Raw genomic sequence first — 21,207 nt, 5'->3', positions numbered from 1 at the left:
AAATAAATACTGAAGTTTTGCTTGTAATATCAGAGAAATGTTGTCAGTCGTTCATAGAATACAAGAACAAAGTTCATTTTACTCAAGCATAAACTTATAAGAAGTAAAATCAGAGACACTGATAATTTTAAATGGCCTCTTAATTTTTCCATAGCTGTATGTTTAGCTGAGTATGAGAGAGGCGACAGCCTACATCCCCCAGAATGCTTTGTGGTTCTGGATATCAGTGAAATTATTAGGTGAATTTCTACTGATATTGATCACATTTCTGTCCCTATATTGGGCCATAAGTTTCCATACATAGAGAAAATAAACATTTTATATTGGACAACCGTTCTTATTTTTGTGGGTCTCTGTAATCGCTGCATGTCTTCATGGTTGATCTGCTACATTTCCAGTTTTGTGAAACTTGGAAATAAGTTTTGCCACATTCGTTCCATGTTTTCTGTTGAAGTTTTGTGCAACCATGCGACTGCTTTCCAATCCAGCCATCAGTATAATTTCAATTTTTGTTCTTTTGTCAAACACATCTTATTGGGTATCTGAAATACAAAAGAAATAGACATTTTACATCCTTCTAGGCATGTAAACGTATGGCTCATCCTGAATATTCTTATTGATTTATTTTTTTATGAACAAGTTCTCTTTCGCTCTTTGGTTTTTAGTTTTAGCCAAACAGCCTCACTAAAATGTGGTGAAATATTGTTAAATGCGCAGTTCACACAGTGTTATCTCTGAAAATAACCACCGCCGCTGCGGAGGATTGCGCTTTTGAACGTAACTCTGAAACCCCGGCCTGGAAATCTTTGGGCTCAGTTAGGAAAAACTGAGGTGCAACCTACAATATTACACTTTGCAGAGAAAGAGGTCTTTTCACTCCTATTTCACTTAAGTTTGTCTTTTTTTTATTTTTCTTTCACATAACACATTTTACCATTTACATTTCAGTCTAATGAAAGTGAAAGAGAAGCTGTGAAATTTAAAGGCAAAACACGGCACCCAGTTGATTATCAACCTGGAGGAAATGTTTGCCAGAGCTATTTCTGAATCTGTTGGTTTGGTTTGGTTTGGTGTTGTGCCATCATTGGCACATTCCAACCTGTGGTTTTATTCAAGCGCTATTGCAGTTTCATTCTTGCTCTTCTCTTCCTACTTGCTTATCTTTTCTGCCATTTTTGTGGGCAAACGTGTTGTTGGCTGATAACGCGGCATCAGTTAAAGTCAGTCGCAAGCGGAGTCTGCTTGTGTTGACAAAGATGCTGGCTCTCCTTCCTCTGTCGATGGAGTTTAATTCGCAGGGTCAGGCGGTCACTTGTGATTATGATGTCTTCGGTCCTGCCTGGTCGATAAAGCAATATTCAGAGCCCCAGAAGTGTGGCAGCTCTGGTTTTCCTGTTAATTGTGTTTCTGTTTGAGGGGGATGGGACCCAGGTAACGGGCTTGAAGAAAATGAAGACAGATTCATTAAAAGTGGTGGCTTATGGAAGCCATTTCAGAAAGATTACATTGTTTTTATTAGAGCTATAATGTAATAAATTAGCTTAAAAGTTTATTTATTTCAGTAATTCTGTGCTAAAAGTGAAACTCATATTTCATAAAATGATTCCTCACACAGAGATATTCATTATTTCTGTTAATTATTGTGGATTTCAGTTTTTTGTTATGGCCACAGTATGAAGGTGATCCATCCTCATCAGACATTAACCAACCAAAACACACAAATGTTATTTTTACAATCATTTGGATTAGTTAATCATTGAAATAATTGCTAAATACTTAAGTAATTAATTAATCATTAATTGAAACATACAAACTCAAAAATGTCCATTTGCTGAAAAACAACTCACTTTGAGCAGTAATTAAACCAAAACTGTGCAAAAAATACATGAAATGTGTGTTTAAGATGAAAAAAAACATATTTTCTGTAAATGAAGTTCTTAAGTGGCAGCTTTAGCTTCAATTTTTGTTTAAAAAATCTATTAAGCACTTTTGCTATTAAAAAATTAATTGGTCAATCAAAAAATTGATTGATATTAAGTTGAGCAGAAAGAATTGAACTTTTCACACGTTGACGTCAAACGATCCAGCATAGAATCCCACGCTATTGCATTTCAGACAATAAAATTTCTATTTTCTTATTTAAAAAAGAAACTTCATAATTTATTTGCATCTTTTAATGTATTTATAATATTGGATTTAAATTATTGTCCCATTTTTTAAATAAGTGTAGCAAGTGTAGGGGGTGAGTGGACACGGTAGTTGTCCAATTCCAGTATTTTTATACATCGAACGCCTTTGAATTAAGTTTTACTTTGAATAAAAAGTTTATTAGTCGATGCACAATATTACACAACTGTCAATAGCAGAAACAAGCCCAACTGATTCATGTAAATATGAAAATATTTGTCAGAATAAATGCATTAAAATAATTTTTTCTCCTTGGGTAGAAATGGCGGAAACAAACTCAAGCATTAAAAAACAAAAAAACTAACGGACATTTTGTAACAAAGAACTAATTTAAAGTGTTCCTCATTCATTTACATTTATTTGATGTGAAGCACTCGTTTATTTATGGTGTGAAGAAGCACGCAGAGTTTGCATGTTGCTTTGGGTCATAAACGTTTCCACAAAATCCTGTTTAAAAAAAAAAAAAGATTACGGTGAAGCGATCCTGCCTGACCAGTTGTGTTTGCTCTTTACATTAATGACAGTTGCAAAGGGGCTCCAGCCTGGAACAATGCAGCGTTTGAATGCGGCTGATCATGTGTTCACCTCACCCCCTTCGCTCTCATTTCTCCACTGTCAGAGTTATCTGCTCAACGAGACACACCCATCTATCATCATCATCATTCACTTTTATTTTTTATTCTTTTTCCTTTTAACCTGACCTGTTAGCAGACTTAATCTGATTTAGTCACGCCTAAACACAACCTATGGCGACAGGCAGCTGCATTTTTTCCATTCCACTCAGGCGGGGCCGAATGAAGAAAACAAGTTCATACTGAGCTCTTTCCCAAGAGAGAATACAAAATACAAAATACAGACCATAGATGAAAACAAAGGAATTATAATATCACAAAAAACAGTCTACAAAAGGACATTCACTTTAATATCAATTAACTTTCTTTATACCATTTGGTAGCTATGATTACAGTGAGAGGAGTCAGCTTTCTCACCAGATATATTTATTTTACATCAATACAAATATAATCCAAAATGACATGGTGCTATTAAGAACCATAAAAACCGACATCCTCATGAGGAAAAGATTAAAAACTAAAAATAGAATAAAGTGAAATGATATTTAAACTATGCTAAATTGAATTTTGGAACCAATCTGCTGGGGATAAAATATCTGCGTCCAGATGGAAAAACATACACAATCAATATAACACATTATAATATTCAGAAGAATCATTCAGGATAGTTATAGTTTATTGTGAATACCTTCTTAAAGCTGTTTGAAATTCAGTCTTCTGATGGCTCTCCTGTATTTTTTGGGGGTAGAGTGAACATAGCTCCATTAGGCCGATTTCTTTATAACTCCGCCTTTAATTGCATTTCTAGTTTGATAACCATTAGCGCTTCTGGTCCAACTCTTTAAACCTTTTTTAGCTGCTGGAAAACTACAAAGATTCATTCCCTTTTGAAAGCAGCAGAATGTAGGTCAGACTTGTAAATGAACAATAAGAAACCTAAACAGACTCATGACTGTGGATGTGGGCCTTTCTGTGAGCCAGGTGTGAGGGAGCATGTAGGTGATACCGGGGTCTTCTCTCAGCTTTGGTTTTCGGTTGCACAGGCTCCATTGTGTGCTACGTGACACTACCACCAGCACCACTGACAACCATTTGCATTAATGGGCAGACTGACCCTCCCCCAAACTCCCTCAGACACACACACACACACACACACATTTAGTTACCTACTGCTGGTGCCTTTGAGGCTGTAAAGGCTGCTCTTTGGTTACTGATTGTTTGCAGAATAAGGCCTGTTTATAATTTATCTGCAGACGTTCAGTCGCTGACCTACATTCGCTCCCAAACTATCAGACAACAGACACCAAATGATTATTTATCAGAAGTTGTGAAATCTGAAGTCTGGCTGGATTAACTTTGCTCTGTCATCATAACACATATCTGCTGTTGGTGGTAATTTTGAGTTGATCTATTTAACTTCTTACCAGATCATATGATTTAGAGTCTTTATCTTTGTTTTTGTGAAGTAAAGGTTAAAAGCGCAGAGCTGTTTTTCTTCTTCTTTTCATTCTGATCAAGGTGTGTGGACCCTGCGTTACCAGTCGGCCCAGTTTCTTGTCGTTTATGTAGTTTCCTATTGTTTGTCTGACAAGTAGGGCTTAAATCCCCCTGTCTCAGCTCACTTACTACATGGAAAACCTATGGCAGCCACACCCGCGTCCGTCTGATAAAAGTCTTGTTGGTTGGCGGTGGGGGTACTGGTGGGGTTGTAATGTACACAGGGATTATATACCTGGGACTGAAAGAGGGCTGGAGACAAAGAGAGCGAAGCTGATAGGAGACGGAGGGCAAATAGAAACGCAGCAAGGAGTGAAAAAGGAAAGCAGATACAGATAGACAGATGTATGCTGTGTATGTGGGAAGCTAACAATGCTATACAGCAAGGGGTGTGGTACGATCATGATAGCGGCCCTGCCAGTTTGACAGAATCCCAACTGGCTGCTTTACGCTCCTGTTCTGTCGGTGTCACATCGGGTTCATCTCGTTCGCTCCACAGCAATCTCAAAATCTGAAGCTTCTCAACGGCTTTCAAAGGGAACTGGTCCAGCAAGATTCACATTTTTATACTTTTATGTGGGTCTCAAAAACATCCAGATGTTTATTTTTTTGTTTGGTTTGGAAATACGTTAACATATTTTGGTGTCTGGAAAACGAGCTGTTTCAAAAACCTCCAGATTGTTCAGTCACATTCGATGGTCACTCTGTTGTTACCAAGCAAACCCAGCCTAAGCCAAGCTCAGTTTGTTACCTAGCAACTCAAGCTGAGCTCCAGCACATTTGGTTAGCTGGTTTTACACTGTACAATGGCTGCTGGAAAACACAAGTGTTTTGTTGTTGATTTACCATCCAGAAACCGCTGGCTGCATTCATGCCCACAGTGCAGGAGGCGCCGCTTCTGCTTTTCTAAGCTGTAGGATACAAAATTAACATTTGATTTTTTTTTTGGCCAATGCAAAGCTTATTTGCATTTAAAGTGTCAAGACGCCCTAAAACAGATCAAGGTCCAAAAAATGTGACAAACATGTTTTTAATGGGCCATTGATCTAACTCAACCTGTTCAAGGAACCATTATAAGTCACCTCTAATAGGACTTATGCAGCTGTCGGCCACTCCTCTCTTTAATACATTTAAAAAGGCTGCTTGATTTATATTTTCTAATAATAATACTTCCTCATACCTGTCGCAGAGCACAGCCTTGCATCCCTTCATAGTTCTGCTTTGACTTATTTTAAGAATGTGAACTCGGCCACCCTCTCTCCCATGATAGATTTGTGTCGTGAGTGAGTCTGTTGCCTCTGGAGGTTATTTTTACAGACATTGATATGGGTGGCCCGAGTCGTTTAGATTATCTTGATCTGATTAAAACAACACATCCCATGAATTCGGTTATAACTCTGCGGAAATGTCAAAAAAAGAAGTGTTTCTTTGTTTTATAAAATCATTTATTGGCTCCCAATAGGTGCGTCAGGTGATGACAGCTTTCTAAAGGACGGTTTCTGTCACTTTTAGAGTCTTTATCTTGTTTCAAGACAGTGACAATCTGGACCAATTTCCAGATTGTTCATGCACCTAAAACAGGTTCCTGGACTATTTAGAGAAGAAATAATCATATGGGATCACAAATCAGCTGCTGAACTTGCAACATATTTATTGTAGACTGCAGAGGCTTTGAAAACTATTGGATACATTTCCAAATTAGTACCACATATGGAAGAAAGATGCATACTTTTGGTGGGAGAAAAAAATCAGACTTATGTCATTCAGACTGATCTGACAGTGGAAAGACGTGGATAAATTCAACATGGTTTTACTCAAGTGAAGTTAAAAATTACCAAGAAGTCACAAGTAAAAGTACAAAGTATGTCAAAAAGTCAATTACTGAGCGACTGATCAAAACATCAGTCTCTTAATATTTAAAAATTACATCAGGCAGAGCAAAATATAAAGTTTTGTACAAATTTAGGTATTTAAAGATCAAAATTAGAACAGCTTGTATGAATAGCACAATTATGGAATGAAGTCAGACAAAAGAAACAATTTTATAAATCAATTTCTTTCAATATATGCAACCTTAACAAACTGCCTGGTGTATTTTTGGCTTAAACATGTTTGTTCTTCATTCAGTGAAGTAAAAGTGTCGATACTTCAAAATGAAATTACTCAAGCTAAAGTAAAAAGTGCAGCATAGTAAAAAAAAAACTGGTAAAAGTCCAGTTTTCCCAAAAGTCGCTCATGTAATGTAATTATTAACTGCAGAACTCTGCAACCATGCTAACACACAATTATGCCAAAGAAAAAAAATCACCAAACTCATGTTTTTGTGCTGCAGGAGGACGTCAAAGTAACATGCAAACTTCATGCAGAAAGAACTAGGCCGGGATTCAAACCCAGAACCTTCTTGTTGCAAGGCAACAGTGCAGCCAAATGCACCACTGTGCAGCCTCTATATTTGTAATTCCTCCCTGGAATAAAGGCTTTAAAGGTTTTCTTCTGGTATGACACCCAGACATGCTGCTTTTCAGTTCTCCAGCAGTGATTTATGGGGACTTTTATTTTAGTTTAACATCTTCCTCTCTGTGTAGCAGCAAGACAAACCTGGGCCGTCATCCAGTTTGGTGTCAAGTAAATAAGATAAATAGCCGTCTGTTTCATGTCATATTTATAGCACAATGAAGCAAAATCACTAATTTCAAGCTCATAGCAACAGTTTAAAAACATCTTTTGTTAGATTTGGCTCCACACTTGATTAAAATAAATTATATCTTATTTAAGAGCAATTTCTTCGCTGCTGAATCATTGGCCCATAATTAAAGTTTAAACTCTTCCATGCTGTAAAAATGATCCCGCTATAAAAACGATGGCGCTATAAAAGAAAAATGATTTCCTCTTCTTCTCTAGACGAGCCAACATTTTCTTTCTTTGCTTGTATGTGATGTTTCTGCTGACCTGAGTTTTTCATTTATTTAGTCCTGTGAAGAATGGAGTATCTTCCTAACATCATATAATATGCATACCTCATCCCATCTTGTAATTATAATATTTTTAGACAATTACGTGATGCTGCCAACCTCGACAACACAATGGCGCCGCAGATTGGGTCATAATAATTACTGTTTTCACTCAACAACCCCTTTTATTTTTTCATAAAAATAACACCAATTTAAAACTTCTACAGTGCAAAAACACTACATTTTCCCAAGGATTTTTGGTTTAGTTTCTAGTGCAAATATCTTAGTACAACTTGGAATAAGAGAAAACTAACTTACATGTAACTTTTCACTAAAATATAGAAGTTTATTTTAAGTTGATAACTCCTTTTTATTGATAAAAAATACTAGTTGCAAAAATACCTCATTATAAATAAAGTAATCTGCCAATAGGACTAGCTCTTTTTCATCAATTTTAAGGACATGCTCCTATCTTGCTGAAAACCTACTTGTAAGATAGTTTAGTCATTTCAAGAGTACTAAGATATTTTCTCTAGAAACTAGACAAAATATTCCTGGTAAGATTTTGTGTTTTTGCAGTGTAGGTAAAGCGTGTCAACTCCGAGACACACTTTCAATTTGAAATGTTGGAAAAATGTCAGTGGAGGCAGCAACTGGAGGCATTCAGATGAAGGAGGGAGCTGCGCCAGAGCCTGTTAACCCTGAATGAGACCTGAAACCGGATATGCTTGAGTAAGAATGGTGTCAACACAGTTCACACTTTACAAAACGAAGCAGCCTTGTTGAGTGGACGAGGAAACGGTGACGCTAATCAACGCGCTGCCGTTCAGCTATATGCTTCTTATGTCTTTCCAAACACCTGCAAACAACGATCCTCATATGGGAATTGCACCTTTTACTTGTAACAATAACTGGGTTGTTTTCAGGCATTATGGTCTCTGGGATATTATAGCTGTTTGTATTTCTGATCCTCTTGTCATCCAGTGGATTAGAGGGAGTGTCCTGCAGCAACACCACAAGGCAAATATTTATTGGTGTGTTTAAGAGGGAGAGGAAGAGACTAAAAAAGGGACAGGGAGCAAATAAAGTAACATGAGGGGGATGGGAGCTGGGTAAGGGGTAATTTCTAAGATTTATGGCGTGGCACTTCACGAAATGCATGCATCCTGTAATTAAACCCCCTCCCTCAGCAGGCTTGTACATTAGGTGGCATCCCCCACCACAGCATCCACCTCACAGCCCCCACTCCTCTCAGTCTTGACCACTGGCTAGTAAGATCCTACACCAGCCTGGCGTCACTAATGAGGGCTGAACGCGGCGTTAGGGGAAGAGCTCAGTGGTGACAAACCACTGCTGCTGCCATCGTATCAAAATTTCATTTTCATTTTCTCCGATACGGCCTTTCAAGGAAATTATCGGGGTTTTTCCCCACTAATTACATTTGCACAGAGAATTGTAACTTTTGTTGCAATGGGGGAAATTAAATAATTGAATATAATTCTGAGCTTAATGGGATTTTTTTTTTTTTTTTTTTTTTTGGATTTCGTCCCTAGATATGCACTAATCTGATATTAATATCTGAAATTGAAAAAAACACTTTTAAAATGTAGATCCAGCATCATTGGCAATGTGCTGATCTATCAGAGCAGATCTATTTTATTTAATTCTACGCTTTGAGCTCTGAGAAACTTTATGGTTTATTATTTATTTACATTATATTTAGGAGTCCTAATCACACTTTCTGAACCATATATAATAAGATTTATTACAGTTTATTTTACATATCAACTTATTGTTTTTGTATCCCTTTCTTTGCTATTTACTTTTTGTTGCCGATTATAATCCTAATTGCAGGGACAGAACAATTTGAAGTTGTTTTGTTTTTTTCATGTTTGACCAAGCTTATGATGCTAAGAGTTAAAAACAAATTTATAACTCAATACTTTTATGTTTCTCTTTAAAAATATTAATGTTTTTCGATATTAAAGCTCAGATCTCTGTATCGTAACATGGACATTCATCATTCCAACATACAGTTTCTAAATTATTCACCCTTAATTGAGCTAAAAAAATTGAGAAATCGTAATTTTCCAGGTGTTTATCCAATATAATCTATTTTATGAATGCCTTGTTCTTATTTTTATTCAATTAAAGTCATTCTGGAGCTATTGTACTGTCATGCACAGCAGAAAGCTTCTCTCCTTTTCGCCTGTTTGTGTCGGCGCCGAGCTGAGGTGAGTGATTTCCTGAAGTGATATCAAACGCTCTTGGTTGGAAACTGCATCATGAGGCTTTGCTGCAGGCTGTGGGCTGTGCTGATGCCTGTCTAGTAATAATACGCTCTGGTTTTATTTTTTGTGGTTTTGTTCGGCAGGGCTCAGTAGCACATTGTGTTTCACAGCCGGTGTTTCATGTCCAATACAACATTATGAAACTCCGTGACCTTGCTCAGACACCCGTGTGATCTTGTTGTACTAAAGATTCGGCGCAGGCTCGTCGCTGTAAAGCTGTGCTGAAGTGTGAAGAGAGTCACGCTTTCACAGAACCTAAATGTTTGCATTGAGTGGGTGCGTGTGGCATAAATAGAAAATGCTCTAAGAAGATATTTCACTATCAATGCAAGTGGAAAAAAACAACGACCACAGGCTCAATGGGCTCACTGTACTCCCCCCAGTGTGGGCGCCTCACTTTTACTGCTCACTTTCGCTGAACTTTCCAGAGCCTGAGGCCCTGCCAGCAGCTGGACCCACATCAGGATTTCATCAAGCCACACTGGTCCGCTGCGTTTCTTCATTTTCCATCTCGAACGCCCCCCTTATCTTTCACGATTTATTTTATCCGTCTTCGTCTTGACTTATCTTTATTTGTTTTGTTTTTAACCTCACAATATGCGTCCACTTTCATGATAATAGTTGAAAAACATTTTTAAAAAGTGTAAAAGAAGTCGCCGATGGGCAGGGGCACCGCCAGGAATCTTGGGCCGTCTGACAAAAAATTCAATTGTCCCCCACACCTCCCACGCAGCTGCTGTTGCTATTTCTTGAGATTATCTGACCCATGAAAAGCATCATAATTTTAAAGGCTTGCATCTGCCTTGCTGTCTTTGGTCCAAAACTGATACTAGCACAATATTTACTGCTCATGAATTTAACATCCAACTGTCTGCATACAGTATGCAAGTTGGTTGCTTAATTTTTTTCTTTTACTTTTAGATTACTGAAATGTCTCTCCCCACGAGTAACAGTCAAAAGCAATGTGCAAAATACACATAAAGCAATCCAGACTTCTCAAAAAATGTTATGTAGTTGAATCTTATTCCAGCTGTAGTATTTAACTTTAATAAAAAATATGTTTTCTCCATATTTGTTAGAGCTGTTACCATCTCATGACAGTTTGTTATAAGACAGATAATCTGTGAAAACAATCAATATCCTCCACCTCCTTCCTGAATTACTATTGCTGCCTAAAGTATTGCAACATTCTGACCAAAACAACCAATCAGAACCAGGAGGAGGGTCTTAATGCTGTCAATCAACCTCATTACCTCACTGCTAAATGTGCTAATGGTGGAGAAACAACTTATTACAGAAAAATCGTTTATCTGCCATTGTTGGTAGCAATGCTAACTAGACTGAGCTTTCACAACAGGCTATGCTAGCTGCAGCATAGCACAAAGCAAAGGAGGGGATATGAGCAGCACCAAATGAGATTGTGATTGACAGCGCTAAAACTCTCCTGGCTCTGATTAGCTGTTTCTAGATAGCACTGGGAGAAGGCACAGGAAATAGATTATTCACAGAATATGTTGTGAATAATCTGTCACAACATAATGACAGTTTTAACAAAATGTGAAAAAATATTTTTGGATAAAAGTTACATACTGCAGGTTTAATTTCACTTAGGAGACGGCAGGTCAGGAGGGATCTGGGTTAGAGCTTCTGCAGACTGACTCACCTGTTGTTAAGTGATAAAAGGTACAAGGTACAAGTTCAATATATGAATATGTTGGAAATTTCTTTCCTTAATTCATTAAATGCCAGTGAAATGGAGGCAACAGTGGTCTAATTTGTGTTTTTGTTTTATATAACTTCTTTTCTTGGATAAATGATAAAACTTTGTACTTTGAATAAATACTGATTCAGGATATATTTTTTTCTCTAGTTTTTGAAACTGTTTCCTCACTCTTTGCAAAAGAACATTTTCCCAACAGTTTAATTTCTTTGAAAAATAACAAAACTTGCTCAAATGTTTCATACTTTTAATATTAATATTTCCTTTAACAGGAATCTGTCTGTCGTAAAGTTGTGTTCCTAATGGTTATGGGGAAAGAGCTGCCATCTATAATTGAATGTTTTCTAACTTTTCCCTTCATTTTCTCTCCTTTCTGTTTCCACAGCTCTATGAACTCGACGGGGACCCAAAAAGAAAAGAGTTTCTCGACGACCTCTTCAGTTTCATGCAGAAACGAGGTGAGTATCGGTGTGTCTGCTGAAAGCCCTGCGCTCTGCGTATCCATTACAACCATTACATGTCTGCATCGAATCTCCCCGCTTTATTACGAGCCGATGCCACAGGCAGCTTCTAATTATTTTATAGAGAGGACAACGATCACCCTCCCCCGTCTTCTCTGCTTTCACAGGGCTGGGTGGGGTCTTCATTCATTTCAGAGATGATTGCTTCACGTTCACACTGCGGCTTGCAACCATATAAAAGCCTGGAAATGAATTAGCATTTTTATCCAGGCCTGAGCACTTCTCCAACACTTTGCACGTCAGTTCTCCCTGTTTGGGCAGTTCGTTCTCGTTTGTGAGCGTCTGAAAGCTGCAGCCGTTTGACATTGCTCTGCAGAGGCGCTGCTGGAGTCACAGGTGGGCTCAGGGCATGTTATCACATCGGGGCCTGACAGGGGAGACAACAGACATGTGGTAACAACTGAACAACCAGAACAAGCTATTTACAGTGTCACCCGCAGCCAGTGGGTGGGTCTTTCAAGCCCACTCTTGGAATCTGTCAGCGCCATCTGTAGGCCACTCTGATAACTGAGGCAATACTTCGGATATTCCAGTTAAATTGTATTGCAAAGATGACTGTTTTATTGTAAAATATTTTTTTTTTATTAAATAATTTTATTTATTTATGATATAAGCAAACACTGGTGACTAGTTAAGTTTGTCTGCATTTCAGCAACAAGGCAGTTCAAAGTGCTTTACAAAATCACAACACAAAACTTCACATTGCTGTGGAAAAAAAAATCCAGACTCAAACAAATGAGGTTCCAGGTACTATTAATCAAAGGAAGAGCTAAACATTGAATTTTAGGTTGGATTTAAAGGCAGCATTTCGGCTGTTTTGTAGTTTTATGTAAATGTATTCTAGATTTGTGGTGCATAGAAGCTGAATCCTGTCTCTCCGTGTTTGGCTCTGGTTCTGAGATTTCAGACCAGACCAGAACCAGAAGACCTGAGAGGTCTGGAAGGTTGACCCCACAACAATAATAGATATTTAATGTATTTTAGTGCTGAGATGTTCAGTGATTTATAAACTAACAGCAGCATTTGAGAGTCTAAGGTGAAGACTTTTATTTAAATGTTCTCTGTTTTCCTCTATCGTTACATCTTATCTTTTGCAAGATGCCCACAACACAAATCCAGTTCAACGCTCAGTGCAAACAAAGAGTTAGAAAATAGAAGCTGAATTTCAATAAATGGTTTGTCATGTTTCTCCTGTGCCTGTGTGAACCAGGAACCCCTGTGAATCGTATTCCCATCATGGCTAAGCAGGTCCTGGACCTCTACATGCTCTACAAGCTGGTGACGGAGAAAGGCGGCTTGGTGGAGGTCATCAACAAGAAACTGTGGAGGGAGATTACCAAGGGACTTAACCTGCCTACCTCAATCACCAGTGCAGCCTTCACCCTCCGCACACAGTCAGTGCACGTTTCTGTTTCCTCTCACAGTTACTGTGTTGTTGTTGTGTTTGGCATATTTGGATTCACCCGTCCAGCGATGACAGACGCAACTAATTCAGCTTTTCTTCATGACTAAACAGTGCCTTAACTGTCACAGCTTTAATCCCTTAATCCCTGTTCTGTTCAGTGCTTCACAGTGTTGGAGATGGCAGAGATCAAATGTCAACAGCTGCTTTGTTTTTCAAATTAACTCCTGTGTGTTGAAGTAGTTCCCTGTAGTTGGTTCTGGTTGTTGGGGCTCCTCGCTCCCAGCTAAGATCAGAGCAGATCTGATCTGCTCTCCCAGGAAGGAGGCTTGTGTTGTATTTACGGTTTTTATGCCTCTTGATCTTGATTTTAGTTCAGTCTGAAACTCTATTGTGCTTTATTGGGATTTTATGTGATTGAACAACACAAACAACACAAACTGGAGCTTGTTGAATTTGAAGGAATTTTCATTTTAATTTACAAATAAAAGTCAGAAAAATGAGGCGTTCTTTTATATTTGCTGCCCTGAGTCCACCAATGCACTGCCTTGAACAGTCTGGAAAACTCTTTGATTTAATCCATTTCATGAAATGGAAATGGAAAAATGTAAACAAATTTAAATTTGTTTAAATTTTTTACATTTAAACAAATTTTGAAAATCTGTTTAAATTTTCAGATGTTATCGCTTTTTCTTAAAATAATAAAAAGCTTTATTTCTAATGAGAAAAGCGCTTCTTAGATATTAAAATCAATTCACATCCTATTTCTGAATCTGATGATCAGTTTGGTTTTATAGAGCAGAAATATCTCCTAAATTATACATGTATATTTATTCTGCAATCTGTCAATTAATCATAAGATAAATGAAAAATTGGCTAATTAATTTACATTCTGGTGATTAAATTTGGTAAACGACAAACTTGCATTTCAGAGGACGAATGCCATTATCCTTTTATTAATTGAAAATTGTATCAAAACAACAATATTATCATTTATCTCAATAATTTCTGGGACAATTTGTCATCTACCAAATTTGTTATCATGACAGGCGTAGTTATAAGGTAATTGTATTCAAAGAAATACATGGTGAAATAGTGAATTTAGAGGGAAAAACATAATAAGCAAATTAAGTGTACAAGCTCCTAGTATTAGTTGCTGAGATCAATACTCTATGAAATAAAAAATAGGGACAATTATTCTGCTTTTATAACATCTGGACATTCTTAGATCTGGTATAGATGTCATGAAAGCTTTGAAACTCCTGATTTTTAACTTTTACAACAGAAAAATCAACAACCAGTGCTTCATTCCACTACTTTGTGTTGCTCTTTGATATAAAATCCCCCCAAAAGTACATTGAATATTGAAGTAATGCATCACTTAAAGTTTATAAAAGAGTCATTTGCATCCATTAATTCCAGATACATGAAGTACCTGTACCCGTATGAATGTGACAAGAGAGGTCTGAGCAACCCCAACGAGCTTCAGGCGGCCATCGACAGCAATCGGCGGGAAGGACGACGGCAGAGCTTCGGCAGCTCGCTCTTCACCTACTCCCCCAACGGGACGCCGACCATGCTGTCCTCGCCAAAAGTCTCCACGCCAAACGTGGGCTTGACGGTGGGAACCAACGGCGCCTCGCTCACGCCCATGCAGAAGATTAAGAAAGGTAGGAACTGTTGGTTATAGGAAGTAAAACTTAAATGACCCGTATTCCTCTTTGCAGGTTTTTTGTGGGTGCTTGAAGTTCTGGCAAATGCTGGAATTTCAATTAAGTGTTTTAAGTTTCCAAAGATTAAAATCCTTCAAAGTGTTTGATTTTTGTAAGAAAGTACAATTCAATGTTTGATTAAAAATCTAAACTTGAAAAGCGTTTTTTACTTAATAAAAAGTATTTTGCTTTCTCACCGACTGAAGTTAAATCGGACTAAGCTTTTTGTTTTAGGTTATTTAAAATCAACAAAATTATCTCTATTTCCTAAATGCTAGAAAACTTAACTCTGCAGGAATGACTTCACTTCCTCCAATCAAATAAGTAATTCTGGCTCCCTTTCCATCGGCATCTTTAGTTCTTCTTTTTCAGTGACCCGTTTTTAAGCCACTTTTTAGCGACCATCGTTTGATAAGCTGTAGCGTCGCACGTTGAGCTGACGTCACACCACATATTTACATGCATTACCTTGTGGACCACTAGGGGTAGCCTGCGGACTCGCAGTTTGAGAAAGAGGAATTTCAATGCATTTTATTTTTGACGCTGATTTTCTCTGTCGGACCAGAAGAGGAGGGAGGCCAGCCGCTGCCGGGGGTCGGGATTCCTCGACTGCCGGTGGGTCCCATGCCCAGCCACTCGGTGGCAGCCGTGCAGGCGGCGGCCCAGGCGGCCATGGCCGCTCAGGTGGCGGCCTTGGAGCAGCTGAGGGACAAACTGGAGGCAGGTGAGCCTCCGGAGAAGAAGATGGCTCTACCTGCGGAGGAGCACCACCGGCTGCTGCAGAGGGCTCTGCAGCACAACCTGCTGGCCATGACTGCGCAGATACCCATGAACATCCGCATCAACAATCAAGGTGCCGAACGTAGCAGGCAGAGCTCCTGCAGCGTTTCCTCACAAGCAGAAATGTTTTCTAACAATGTGAATGTATGCTACCAAAATAATTTACTAAATGACGGAATAATAATGGGAGAAATATTTGTTTTAATCAGTTTCTGGAAAATCTGATGTTTATAGCAAACACACTATAATAATTGATAATGTTATCTTCTGATTGCTTACATTTTGAGTTAAATATAGACACCACAAGCATTTTACAAAATGAACATTTTGCACAGTTTTGTACTTCAGTTTGGATCTCAACTGCTTCTAAAAACAACCCAGGCGCATAAAGATACACCCAGGAGTTTTCTGGCAATATTATAGTGTTTTTAAAAAACAAAAACCTCCTGAAGGGTTAAGTCTTATTCAACGGGCTCTGCGCCGATACCTAGCAACCCCAGCCGAGCTCCAGCTGGTTTGGTCCACTGGTTTTATTATTGTATGCTCTGTACAATGGCTGCTGGAAAAGACGAGTGTTTTGTTGTTGACTTACCATCCAGAAACCACTTGTTGCATTCTTGTTGATTGTGCTGGAGGCTCTACTAACGCTTTTCAAAGATGTATGGCTGTATAATTTTGCATATGTTTGCAGCCTTTTTCATGTGTGAATGTTAACGTTGAGATGGGCGGCGTGGCCAGCAGCAGCTAATTTGTCTTTAAAGTGACAAGACGCCCTAAAACAGATCATTCTGTAAATTCTAAACAGTCAGAACTGAGCAGAAAATCTAATTATCTGGATCATTTCGTTCCAAAAAATGTTTTGTATTGCCCATAGAGTATCCTAAACTGTTAGCATAGCATAGCAAGTCACCTTTAAGACAATATTGTAAAAAAAGAAAGAAAGAAAAGTCTGTGTAATATGTAGCTACATATTACATAATCATCAGAATAATTGATAGATAATCATCAGTCATTATTTGTAGCCCTAGTTAAAATGATTTGAATGGTCATCTTGGAAAGCGTTTTATGTGTAAAGTAGATATAGATATGCATCAGGTTTCTTTTTTGTTTTTACTGCAGCACATCTTTGGCATCTTTTCCTCTCTTTCATTGCGTATGATTTCTAGATTTCACCCGTCTTCCCTCTGTGCTTCAGTTGCCATCTCAATACATTCTTGTCACCACAAACCGCAGCAGTAAGGAAAGCGCTAGCAGCAAACCTATATGTTGACCTGCTTAGCTTATAGGAGCAGCACGCATGCAGACATGCCTTACATGTGTGTGTTTGTCTTTGTGGGGATTGTTTTGTGCAAGCGGCATCTTTGATCTTATAGCGAAGGTTCGTCTTGGTTTCTGACTATCTGATGGAACACGCAAACTGTTTCTCAGTAAGCGATGGAACTTCACAGAAATGTTCTCATAGACTTGATTTAAAAGCAGAAGAAAAAACAGATCACACAAAATGTGTGTGTTTGCCAAGATAAATACCAGTGCACTCCACTCTGTCTGTGTCTTTTGGGTGAGATTTTTAACACTGTTGGGACAAAAGATTATTTTAAAAAAATAACCTATTGTCTTCCTGGCAGATGGCAGGCAAGAGTCGGCTCTGAACCTCACCACAAACGGCACAAACAGCATCAGCATGTCAGTGGAGCTCAATGGAGTGGTATACACTGGTGAGTACCTCTGTGATGTCGCACAGGAAGTACAGCGCATCACTTCCTTCCTTTGTCATTACCCCCCCTCATAATTTGATATTGGGAGAAAATGTATATGTTGTCTTCTCTTTGCAAGTCTTTACCTTCAAGATATTCATATTGATAGATGCTAAAATCTGTAGAGACTCAATCAGATTTTGATTTTGAGAACGGCATCAAAATAGTTCATTTTTCCAGATCTCATTGGTATAAAACACATTTATTTTTGCCAACCTCTGCTAATGTCGCTTTAGATTAATAACACAAAAGCTGTTGGCCATAAAAACAACAAGCTTTAGATAAATCTCTTTTAAGGAACATTTTTAAATTGTTAACATCAGAATATTTGTGTCATTATTTAGAAACAGAATGCATCCTTTTCTTCCTGTATTCTACTTTACAGACAAGATGTCCAGTGACAACTCCTTTTTTCTTTGCATGACGTTAAGGTCTAGTACTCTTGATGCAAATGTGTACCATCAAGCAAATACCCCCACCTGATTAAACAAAGCTGTAATCTAAATATTTAAAATGAGATCAAGCAACTCAAAGCTTTGTTTGCTGCTTTTATTTATCATAATATTAGAAATATTTTACCAAATCGCTGTTAAGATAACAACCTTTAATAAAAATGTATATATATGTTGGTTTAAGGCCAGGTGCCTTAGTTTAGTATGTTTTATAAATAACTGATTAACTAAAGAGTGCATATCTCTGGAGATATAATACTACAAAGTAAAATCATCATCTATTTATGTGCCTTTTTTTTTTTTTTTTGTCCTTTTGCCCAATTTCCTGTCTAGGTGTCCTTTTTGCTCAGGCAGCAGCAGGGTCAGCCTCGTCCGGTGCGTCTGTGTCGTCCCTCCCCAACAAGTCTGTCAGCAGTCGCATTGCTCCACAGCAGCCGCACCAAAACACACCTACCTCAGCCTCCGGCAACCAGCTGTCTTAACAAACTTCCCCCCATTTTTTGTTGTTATTACCACGCTAAGAAAAGCCAAAAAGCAACCTAATTTTCTACATCATCTATGCCAAAAAGAAAAGAAGAGAAGAACCATCATCAGTACAGAAAGACAAACTGAAACTCTGCTCACTTGAAGTACACTATCTCAGGTTTTCTCTCACAAACTCACCTCTTTTGTTCTTCATCGCCAAAAGGATTTTGAAAATAAATAATCCCAACTGAGAGCCAGTATATGCTAAAACTTGTGCACAACCTGTGAATTATTTATTTCTGCATAAATGTACAGATTATTGGAGAACAACAGAGAAGATAATAACTAGGAAGGCTAACGCATTGTTTACACACACAAACACAGCTACTGACTGACAATGATATTATATCTTAAAGAGGAGAGATTTTTTTTATTATTTTAACTTTTCATTGTCATTATTATCATTATTGTTATTCTCTTTATTGTGTTTTATTTTTTAAACCTTTAACAATCTTCTCATTGCAGGAAAAGTAATCTATATATTAAGAATTCTATAAAAAACGAAGTATGAAAATCCTCTATTTTTAATCAGAAAAGCTTTAAAAGGCATGTTTTTTTTTTCTCTTCAGGGCATAAAACATTGTGTGGCTGTGACATTATGTTGTTGTAAAACCAGATAACCTTATGAACATTGCAGCCCTGTGGGAGAACAGGTGCAGGTTTGGTCCTGATCGCAGTCTTAAGTGAAGCAGAAGAACCTGCAGGGATCTTCTCCTCACCTGCAGGACTGTTGGTGTATTATCGCTCTTATCCAGACGCCAGGTGGCATGCTTTCTGCACGTTGCTGTTTGTCTGTCTGTGCGCTCGTTCTTCCAGAGGCGGCTGCGGCGCGTCCCGTATGTTTTCCCGTGGCCAGTCTCAGACGTGTGTTCGCCACGCTTCCAGAACGACTCTGGAGCAGAACGGCGCTCAGTTTAAGGTTCGTCGTTAGATAAAATATCGCGTTATGATTTTTCTCAGGTGTCTCTTTGCTTTGTGTGATTTTTAGCTGTCTTCTATTACACTGGACAGAGCGATGCTTTCTACATTTTACTCTCTTGCCTCTTCAGGTCAGTGTCATGCTTCAGCCCCTTCAATCAGAAACGAAGCATTTTCTGATTTGAGAGTTCACTCAATCCTTTTGCTTTCTTTGAAACTCACACAGACAATCACGTGGGCATCAGGAGAAACCCGACAGGCATCTTCAGCTCTTCGTAATCTTGATTACAGACGCTTCTATTTTTCATTCTTTCCGTTCATTCTTGTTTTCTGCATGTCTTTGTGCTTCGTCTGATCCAAGTGCTTCTTATCCTGAGCTGTGACATGGATGTCGCCTTCTCCATCGACGTTACAGCAGCGAATGTTTTGTGATCCTCAAACTGTGCAGCCGCTGCGGTTCGATCTGGACCTTTCTACGTGTTTGCTTGTGTCTTATCATCGGTGCAAACCCGGTCGGTTTTATGACAGAAGAGGCACGGCGTAGCAGCTTGCAGTGTCTCCGCATCTTGAAATAGTTCAGTCGTTTAGCTTTCTGAGCTTGAACCTTCGTTTCCTCTCTGGGCTGTCGGCAGTGGGAGATCGTTACTCGGCCCTAAATCAGGCTTTGTGCGCTGGTTCTGTTCTGAGGCCTTAACGCAGCATGAGGTGACCAGAGAGTGAGCAGCTCCTCCGCCTAATCACTTTTTACTGTTCAGTCAAATATCACCAGATGGCTGTCAGGGCTTTGATTCCTGTACTCGCTTCTCTGTGGGAAATCACCACCAGCTGCTAAACAAACACTGGTCAAAAGCACTCTTCTAGCTCAGTGAAGAACCCCTTTCATAAGAAATTTAAGTGAAAAAGAATTTAAATTTCACATTTTTATTGTATTTAAAGTTGCCTGATTTAAAAAAGATGTTTAAACTTAAGTCAGTTCTAGTTTTTAGTTTAACATTTGACGATTGAAACTTTCAATTTAATCGGTTTAGACAATCCTCAAGAGCATTTAGCATAATTTTTAAAACATTTTGACCCAATCGTTCAGAATGGGTCCAAAGTTTAGAACCATGAAAAAAAGCAAACATAGAGGAGTCAGGAATGCATCATAAAATTTGACTTAATCATTGGAAAACCCAAAATCCACCAAATACAAAACAGGTATGGCAAAACCTACAGTTTGAGTTCATAAAATTAATATTGAAACAGATTTATCCAGTGAGGTGGAGGAAGTTAGAAAAACATTGTCTGGTTGCTTTAAATCAGTGCTTCTCAAATAGTGGGGCGGGCCCCCTTTGGGGGGCGCGGTGCGATACCTGGGGGGGCGTGTGATCCTGGGGAACAGGCTTTTTTTTGGCCATACTAGTATAAAGTGTAATTGCGCACAGTAGGCGGCAGTGGCGCTCTCATTTTTACTTCTGTCACGTTTGCGACAGTGCAACATTTTACGACTTACAAGACAACAGGTTTGCCTTGGTTAGCAGTGTTAAGTCAACAAAAAGCTCTGACTGCGTTCTGTCTATGGCCTCCGTTATTCAACAACCCCCAACATGAAAAAGTTTTTAACAGGGATGAAAAGAAAAGCGGAGAGAGACAAAGATAATGAGACAACAGAAACTCAACCGAAAGCTAAGAAGAGGAAATACGACGAAGCGTATTTAGCGCTTGGCTTCACTGTGACTACAGTTGGAGAAGAGGAAAGACCGGTGTGTTTGCTGTGTCTAAAAATGCTCGCAGCGGACAGCATGAAGCCAAATAAATTAGCGCGTCACTTAAATACGTTACATCCCAATCACGCCGATAAGCCGCTTGAGTTTTTTCAGCGAAAAAATGTTAATAAGGAAAAAATGTTATGCAGAGATGAATAGTCACGGTGGGGAGTGGGGGCG

At 38.6% G+C, this 21,207-nt stretch overlaps 1 protein-coding gene across 4 annotated transcripts in view; it reads left to right on the top strand.

Moving 5' to 3' along the window:
- Positions 1-21,207, top strand: part of arid3a (AT rich interactive domain 3A (BRIGHT-like)) — a 58,132-nt gene extending 36,925 nt beyond the window's left edge. For 2 of the 4 annotated variants that reach the window (XM_055049014.1, XM_055049022.1), the window contains exons 4-9: positions 11,604-11,676; positions 12,950-13,133; positions 14,564-14,811; positions 15,419-15,706; positions 17,259-17,348; positions 18,173-21,207. In XM_055049014.1, the coding sequence (XP_054904989.1) occupies positions 11,604-11,676; positions 12,950-13,133; positions 14,564-14,811; positions 15,419-15,706; positions 17,259-17,348; positions 18,173-18,321 (1,032 nt within the window). In that variant the 3' untranslated portion in view covers positions 18,322-21,207. The remainder of the gene's footprint in view (positions 1-11,603; positions 11,677-12,949; positions 13,134-14,563; positions 14,812-15,418; positions 15,707-17,258; positions 17,349-18,172) is intronic. The other 2 variants (XR_008607219.1, XM_055049036.1) reach the window with 2 other exon arrangements.

The sequence above is a fragment of the Poeciliopsis prolifica genome, unplaced genomic scaffold, assembly GCF_027474105.1.
Source record: "Poeciliopsis prolifica strain line A6 unplaced genomic scaffold, Auburn_PproV2 SCAFFOLD002, whole genome shotgun sequence".
NCBI lineage: Eukaryota > Metazoa > Chordata > Actinopteri > Cyprinodontiformes > Poeciliidae > Poeciliopsis > Poeciliopsis prolifica.
Note: the sequence above shows the minus strand (reverse complement) of the source record. Positions and strands in the feature narration are given on the sequence as shown.